General features: G+C 49.5%; 1 protein-coding gene across 1 annotated transcript in view; it reads left to right on the forward strand.

Moving 5' to 3' along the window:
• TEX261 (testis expressed 261) overlaps positions 1–7,425 on the forward strand; it is an 8,619-nt gene extending 1,194 nt beyond the window's left edge. The window contains exons 2-6 of the mRNA XM_015827347.1: positions 224–303; positions 1,286–1,439; positions 3,477–3,544; positions 4,855–4,957; positions 7,308–7,425. Of these exons, the coding sequence (XP_015682833.1) occupies positions 224–303; positions 1,286–1,439; positions 3,477–3,544; positions 4,855–4,957; positions 7,308–7,423 (521 nt within the window). The 3' untranslated portion in view covers positions 7,424–7,425. The remainder of the gene's footprint in view (positions 1–223; positions 304–1,285; positions 1,440–3,476; positions 3,545–4,854; positions 4,958–7,307) is intronic.
• The last annotated feature ends 1,288 nt before the right edge of the window (positions 7,426–8,713 follow it).

Here is an 8,713-nt window from a genome sequence, read left to right on the forward strand (position 1 = left end):
CCTGACTGTCTCCATTCGCTCCTGCCTCTTGCTCTGTGGCTGAGGATGAAGCTCGGAGGGGCAGATTGCCCCTATCTGAGGATGCTCCACCCGTTCAGCCGTGTGGGTGTGTGGGAGAAGTTGGACCTTTGCCTCCCCTGCAGGGGCAGCGGCTGCACTGATTGTGGGTAGGCAGTGTGGCCTAATGCTTGGCTGTTTCTTTCCCTCCCTCCCTCCCTCCCAGCGGCTGGATTGTACTACCTGGCGGAGCTGATAGAAGAATACACAGTGGCCACAAGCCGGATCATCAAATACATGATCTGGGTAAGCATCGACCTGCCTTCCACCTGGGTTTTTGGGGGGTCTCTCTGGCCTGGGCTCGGAGGGAGCAGGAAATGGGGAGCTGGGGGGGGATGACTGGGAAGCCTCTTTGAAGCTCAGCTGGGCTTCCAAACCTGGGAGAGCACACCCACTTTCTGAGCTGCCTTCGCTGGCCCTCTCTCCCCTTTCCAGGGGAAAACACTTACAAGTAGTTCTCAGCTTACAGCTGTTCACTTAGTGACAATTCAAGGTTACGACAACGCTGAAAAAAGGCGACTTAGGACATATTTTCACCCTGACGACCGTTGCAGCGTCAAAATTCGGACGCTCGGCAACTGACTTCACATTCACGACGGTCGCAGCGTCCCGGGGGTGGGTGGGTCCCGTGATCCCCTTTTGCGACCGTCTTGACAAGCAAAGTCAAATGGGGGAAGCCTTATTCGCTTAACGACCGCGTTGCTCACTGAACAACGGCAGTATTTGAGGGGCTGCCCCAAGGAAGAGGGGGTCAAACTATTCTCCAAAGCACCAGAGGGAAGGACAAGAAGCAGCAACGGATGGAAACTCATCAAGGAGAGAAGCAACCTGGAATTAAGGAGAAACATCCTGACAGTGAGGACAATTAACCAGTGGAACAGCTTGCCACCAGACGTTGTGGGTGCTCCATCACTGGAGCTTTTTCAGCAGAGATTGAACCGCTATTTCTCTGGGACGGGATAGGGCCTCCTGCTTGAGCAGGGGGTTGGACTAGAAGACCTCCAAGGTCCCTTCCTGCTCCTATCCTGATTGATTGATTGTTTGTTTGTTTGATTGATTGATTGATTGATTGATTGATTGATTGATTGATTGATTGAAATGGTTTAGGGTCTCCGGCTTGAGCAGGGGGTGGACTAGAAGACCTCCAAGGTCCCTTCCTGCTCCTATCCTGATTGAAATGTCTTAACATCAAGAAACGAGTCTGCCTTGACCTGCTTTTGTCTCCTAGTTCTCCACGGCTGTGCTGGTCGGCCTGTATCTCTTCGAGCGCTTCCCGGGTCTCCTGGTGGGCGTGGGTCTCTTCACCAACCTGGTCTACTTCGGATTGCTGCAGACCTTCCCCTTCATCATGTTGACCTCCCCCAATTTCATCCTCTCCTGTGGTGAGTGCCTCCCTCGGCGCCCTCCTCTGCGACCCTTGACCTCGTCAAACGCTGCGGTTGCGTCCCTGGGCTTGTGGCCCCGCAGCCTCGCGTGGGGGAGATGTGGGGTTTGCCCCCCACCACCACCACACCCATCTCCACCCCCAGGAAACGGCTCTTACGCCTCGGTTCTGTTGTGGGTTTAGATCAGGAGGTCTCCCAAATTGGCCACGTGTAAGACTCGTGGACTTCAACTCCCAGAATTCCCCAGCCAGCCATGCTGGCTGGCTGGGGAATTCTGGGAGTTGAAGTCCCCGAGTCTTACAAGTGGCCAAGGTTGGAGAGGCCTGTTCTAGATTAGGAGGGGAAGTCAGCTCCTGATCCATTCTGCAGTCTCGCTTGAGACCTAAAGCGCGGACTGCCTGATTTGGGGTGTGGGGGGGTCCCCATAAGGCGTGTCACTATTCAGAAGGCAGGTAAGGCAAAGACTAGCTGGGTGCACTTCCATTTTTCCTTTGCCATCCAGATTTAGACCGGGAGGTGCTTGGAGTAAGGATTGTCTCTTTGTCTGTCTGTCTGTCTCTGTTTGTATCTAAGAATAATCAGAATAATCAGAATAGAGCTGGAGGAGACCTTGGAGTTCTTCAGTCCCCTGCTCAAGCAGGAATCCCTCAGATAAGGGGCTGTCCAATCTCTTCTTCAAAGCCTCCAGGGACGAAGCACCCACAACGTCATCTCTCTGTCTCTCTGTCCATCCATCCATCTATCTGTCTCTCTCTGTCTATCTGTCCATCCATCCATCTATCTGTCTCTCTCTGTCTATCTGTCCATTCATCCATCTATCTGTCTCTCTCTGTCTATCTGTCCATCCATCCATCTATCTGTCTCTCTGTCTATCCATCTATCTTTCCTTCTAATCTATTTATCTGTCTGTCTGTCTGTCTGTCTGTCTGTCTGGTCTATCTTGTCTATCTTGTCTGTCTGTCTATCTTTCCATCCATCCATGCATCCATCCATCTACCTACCTACCTCCTACCTATTTGTCTGTCTGTCTCTTTCCATCTAATTAATCTGTCTGTCTGCCTGCCTGCCTGCCTGCCTACCTATCTTGTCTGTCTGTCTGTCTATCTTTCCATCCATCCATCCATCCATCTCTATCTATCTATCTATCTATCTATCTATCTATCTATCTATCTATCTATCTATCTATCTATCTATCTATCTATCTATCTATCTATCTATCTATCTATCATCTATCTTGTCTGTCTGTCTTGCCATCCATCCATCCATCTACCTACCTACCTACCTATCTTGTCTCTGTCTGTCTGTCTATCTTTCCATCCATCCATCCATCCATCTATCTATTTCTTTTATCATCTATCTATCTATATCTATCCTCCCCCTCTTCCTCCCGCTCTCTCCCCCTCCCTCTCCCTCCCTCTCTCTTTCTCCCCCTCCCTCCCTCCCTCCCTCCCCCCCTCTCTCTCAACCACCCCTCTTCCTTAGTTCTATAAATCTCAGACTTATCGTAATCAGGAAGCTGTTTCAGGGCTCTGAGTGATTCTTTGCTTTGCTTCGTTTTGGCTTCCATTTTCTTTTCTTTTTCTTTTTTTCCTCTTCCTCAATCCTGCTTCAGAGATTTTGTAAGGTTACAACGTCAGCCACGTTTCGTAACGTGTCCGGGGCTTGTCCAAGACTCGGGATTAATAGGGAAGGCGGAGAAGGTGGATCTGACCGAAATGGCAAATGTTTACTCGCAGTCAGAGCCAGGAACACACTTTTTTTTTTGGGTCAAAGAGGGCAGAGACCCCCTTGAAATCCGAAGACCGGGAGGGGTTGGGTGGCCCCTTTTCCCACGAACAAACACGGTTTACGAGGCTTAAACTTTTGGGAGCTGCCAGTCTTTGGCTGTCGCAGCCTGCGGTCTCCGGGGTGTGTGTGTGTGTCTCTCTTCCCACAGTGTTTGGGCCCTAAGGGAGACCTTGGACTCCACGCTGGCTGAGCGAAGCACCCCAGAATTGTAAGCACCTCCTCTTCCCCCCCCACCCTCTTTTGCAGTGCTGGTTGTGTTGAACCACTATCTGGCCTTTCAATATTTCGCAGAGGAATATTATCCCTTCTCGGAGGTAAGTGGGGTCTGGGGAGGGGTCTGGAGAGGGGAGGGGGTTACTGTAAAGCCACGAGACCCTGCTGTGCCTCCCTCTCTGCAGTGCTATCTCCCCCCCCTTTTTTTTTCCTTCCCTTTTCCCTCCCCTGTCTCTCCTGTTATTCCCTTTCGCACGTTTGTATCCTAGATAATATCATTACTCAGATAATAATAAAAAATAAATTTGGGGGCTCGGCGGTGGCTGTAAGTCAGGGACCACCTGTACAGGGTCAGCTGGGGGAGAGGGGCAGGCTTGGATGATGACCTGGGGGTTCCGTGCCCCCCACCTTTGGCTCGCCACATCCAGGTCACCTCCAGAGGAGGCCAAATGGAGCTGGTCAGGTTCCTGGTTGTGGCACAGCTTGGCTGTGCTCCCCGGCGAGGACAAACAGAATATCTTTTATTGTCGTTGTGTGACTCACAACGAAGTTAAGTTCACAATGAAATCTCCAGAAGCGGTGAATGCTCCAACACTGGAAGTTTTTAAGAAGAGACTGGACAGCCCTTTGTCCGAAATGGTATAGGGTTTCCTGCCTGAGCAGGGGGTTGGACTAGATGACCTCCAAGGTCCCTTCCAACTTTTTTTATTATTATTATTATTATTATTATTATTATTATTATTATTATTATTATTATTATTATTATTATTATTATTATTATTATTATTACTATATCAAATATCTGAGCTTTCACAGCATGAATGCTCCAACATCGGAAGTTTTTAAGAAGAGAACGGACAGCCATTTGTTCAAAATGGTATAGGGTTTCCTGCCTGAGCAGGGGGTTGGACTAGATGACCTCCAACGTCCCTTCCAATTTTACTACTACTACTACTACTACTACTACTACTATTATTATTATTATTATTATTATTATTATTATTATTATTATTATTATTATTATTATTATTATTATTATTATTATTATTATTATTATATCAAATATCTGAGCTTTCACAGCATGAAGGCTCCAACACTGGAAGTTTTTAAGAAGAGACTGGACAGCCATTTGTCCGAAATGGTGTAAGGTTTCCTGCCTGAGCAGGGGGTTGGACTTGATGACCTCCAAGGTCCCTTCCAACTTTATTATTATTATTATTAAGTATTAATAAATTAAATGCGTGGGTCGTAGGGGCTTTGGGCCTGCAGGGGGCGCTCCTGGACCGCGGCTGGGCTTGCTGGGATGGTTTTGGGGGGACCGGCTTGTCTGATGCTCTTTCTCTCCTGTCCCCCCCCCCCCCCCCCCCCCCCCCCCCCCCCCCCCCCCCCCCCCCCCCCCGTCCCCTTCCAGGTCCTGGCCTATTTCACCTTCTGCCTTTGGCTGATCCCCTTCGCCTTCTTCGTGTCTCTGTCGGCTGGCGAAAACGTCCTGCCTTCCACCGTCCAGCCTGGAGGTCAGTTCTCTAGCCAGATCCCCTTGTGCCCAGGGAGGGAGAAAACAACCCCCCTCCCCCCCAGAATTCACACCCAGCCCAAATCTGCAGCAATGTTACGTATTGCTCGATTCGCGCTGGGTGTCTCCCCCCAAAAAGGGGGAGGGAGCAATGGCTGGCCTCAAGGAACCATTGATGTGGGGTCCCTGGTGCTTCTCTGAGCTGGGCTGTTTCTTTGCAGACGTCTCGTGACCCAGCTAGGTAACGTCGTCAGTGCTGGAAGGGAGAGAGGGGTTAGAGGAAGAGGATTGTGGGTCCTTGGGGCTCTCTTGAGACGTTTCATTACCCAACAAGGGAACATCATCATCGATGCTGGAGTGGGGGGGAATTGCTCTCCGTTTATATATGGAGGGAATGTTCCTGGTCGTTCCTTAACTAGGTTGTTGTTCACTGTTGGACTGACTAGAATAGAATAATAACAGAGTTGGAAGGGACCTTGGAGGTCTTCTAGTCCCACCCCCTGCTTAGGAGATTGTTTCCGTTGGTAGGTAGTAGTTCCTTGATTGGGGTTAGCGTTTACTTGCTGATTGTTGTTCCAGTACTCATCTCTGCCTACCTGGGTGTTGATTGCTGGTGAGGAATAGAATGGAATGAAATAGAAATAGGATAGGATAATAAAGAATAGAATAGAATAGGAATAAATGAATAGAATAGGAACAGAATCTAGAATAGAGTACAGAATAGAATGCAGAAGAGAATGGAATAGAATATAGAATATAATAGAATAAGGAATAGAATAGAATGGAATGCAGAATAGAATAGAATAGAAATAAGAATGGAATAACAGAACAGAATATAGAATAGAATACAGTAGAATAGAATAGAATATAGAATAGAATGCAGAATAGAACAGAATAGAAATATGAATGAATAGAATAGAAATAAGAATGAATAGAATAGAATAGAACAGAACAGAATATAGAATGGAATAAGAATAGAACAGAACAGAATAGAAATAAATGAATAGAATAGGAATAGAATGCAGAAGAGAATGGAATAGAATCTAGAATAAATATAGAATAGAATTGAATAAGGAATAGAATAGAATGCAGAATAGAAATAGGAATGAATAGAATAACAGAACAGAATATAGAATAGAATAGAATAAATAGAATGCAGAATAGAATAGAAATTAGAATAGAATAGAAATTAGAATGAATAGAATAGAATAGAAATAAGAATGAATAGAATAGAAATAGGAATAGAATAGAATAATAACTTTATTGTCACTTTGAATGTACACTAACCGGCATACATTAAAATGAAATTCCGTTGCATTCAGCTCTCCAAGGAAGCATTTGGGTCTTTTTGCTTCTTTTCTGGCTATTTGCTTGTCTCTCTTGAATGCTGTGCAAACGTCGCTTACCTCCATGTGCCTGTGGATGGCCGATTGGTCCAAGCGCCCGGCCTCCAGGAATTCTCTAGCGTTTTTGGACTTGGTCTATGACGCTCACGGTTTCCTAGTTGGAACTTAGGGCAAAGTCTGCCCATGGGTTGTGCAATTGTGAAAATTGAGGGGTTTTCATCCCAAGGCGTGGGCGAGCCATCAGCTCGATCAAGGAACCACCAAGAACGTCCCAGCCACGCTTGACAGGACAAGGCTTGTGCATAAACAGAGCGCAAAGCTGCCCCCCCCCCCCCCCCAGTTCAGCCCTGAGCTGTAGTTACAGGCAGTCCTCCGCTTTGCTTAGTGACCGTTTGAAGTTATTACAGCACTGAAAAAAGGGGACTTAGGACCATTTTTCACACTTACGCCCATCGTAGCCTCCCCCTGAGGGGGTGTCATGTGATTTACATTCGGGTGCGTGACGTTTATGGCAGGTCGCCGTGCCGCCTGACCCCAGCAAAACTCCCTAAGGGGAGCCGGATTCACTTAACAACCGTGTTGTTAATTTAACAGCCGCAGGGATCCACTTAGCGAGGGTGGCAAGGACCGTCGTAAAACAAGGCAAAACTCACTGAGCCGTCTCGCTTAGCAGCGGAAATCTTGGACTCGCTTAACAAACGGTGGAGAGAAAAGTCGTAAAACGGGGGCAAAGCTCCCTTAGCCAATTTCTCCCTGGGCGAGCTCGATTTTTGGGCCGCTAAGCCGAGGACCACCTATGTATAAGTGGGGGGCAAAGCCCCCTCCCCCCCAGTCTGCCATTTCCGTGTCTCCCTTCGGCTGGCCCTTGCCTTCCCCACCGGGTGGGCTGGGTAAGGTGTGTGGGTGGGGGCAGTGTTTTCTTCACAAGTGGGCAGAGCCAGCCCTGGGAGGTGAGTGTGCGGGACCCTGCCCTTTTTTAATCCGATTTGTCTCTTTTGCGCTCAGACGATGTGGTCTCCAACTACTTCACCAAAGGGAAGCGAGGGAAGCGTTCGGGAATCCTCTTGGTCTTCTCCTTCATCAAGGAAGCCATCTTGCCCAGCCGACAGAAGATGTACTGATGTCCCCCCCCCTCCGGCACCCCGGTTTTGTTTTGTTTTTCTCCCTCTTCTGGCTAGTACAGAAACCTTCCTGCCTGCCCCAAAAGGGCGACCTCTCGTCCCCCCTTTTCCTTACGTCGATCCCTTTGGGGTGAACGAACCAGGACCAGAGGCCGGGAGCTGAGCCTCCAGATCCCCCTCTTTCTTGGAGATGGCTGGTGGAGGGGACAGGGCCGAGGAAGGGGATCCCTCCCCCCTCTCGGCCCCCCTCTCAATGAGCCCCCCTCCCCGATGAACTCTTGGCGTGCTTCTAAGCAGGGCACGTCACCTCTTCGTGGTAGGAAGGGGTGCAACGTTTCACCAGCTGCCCACTGCCGGACTTCTTCCAGATTTTGAGAGGAATCTGCCGAGAGATCCCGGGCGGAGTGGATTCCTTAAAGACGTAGTTGCTGAACTGACCCAGGCTGTCCAGCCAGGAATTAAAGGGGCTTCCTGCATTTTGCTGGGAGAGTGCCTCTCCAGAAGGCTGCAGAGACACGGACCAACTTTGGTTCAAAAAAGAAAAAAAAGAAAGGAACCGAGAACGAGGGTTCACACAAACGTCCCGGGGTCCGCTTTTTGGGGCGTGTCAGAAAGGAGACCTGGGTTCAGCCCCGAAGACTGCCGGCATCTCGCCCCGAAGCTTCAGGGACTTAAACCGGGGTCGGTGAAAACCGGACTGGTCGGGGAAGGAACCGAGATTGTCGTGCAAAGAATTGGTGAGGCGGTGCCTGGAATGTGGGAAGTCAGAGACGTCGACGCTGCGCCTCCGGCTGGGGCAACACCTGACTCCGCTCTGGCGATGGTCAGGCTGCCGGGCCCGTCCGGAGGACCTCAGAGGCTCCCAGCTGTCGCTTTGTTCTTGGCTGAGGTAGAAGGCTGCCTCTTTCAGCACACAGGCCCGTGTTCACAATAAAGGTGTTCGGTCACGTGCTTGACCACAGAACGAGCACACAGCCCTCCATTTCTCCTTTTCCTTCAGCGATTGTCGTGATTTGTCGGCATCGGTTTTGTTGGGACACAGCCAAGCCTCTACTTAACAAGCACTCATTTAGTGACCGTTCAAAATGACGGCACTGAGAAAAAAAAACCGACCTAGGATCGTTGGTCACACTTAGGACCGTTGCAGCACACACACCCCCAGGGTCACGTGATAAAAATTCAGATGCTTAGCAACTGACTCGTACGTACGATGGTCGCAGTGTCCCCGGGAGGGGGGTTGTGTGTCACATGATCCCCTTTTGCGACCTTTTGACAAGGAGGGGAAGGCAG

The sequence above is a fragment of the Protobothrops mucrosquamatus genome, unplaced genomic scaffold (genome assembly GCF_001527695.2).
Source record: "Protobothrops mucrosquamatus isolate PMUCROS unplaced genomic scaffold, P.Mucros_1.0 scaffold3630, whole genome shotgun sequence".
Taxonomy (NCBI): domain Eukaryota; kingdom Metazoa; phylum Chordata; class Lepidosauria; order Squamata; family Viperidae; genus Protobothrops; species Protobothrops mucrosquamatus.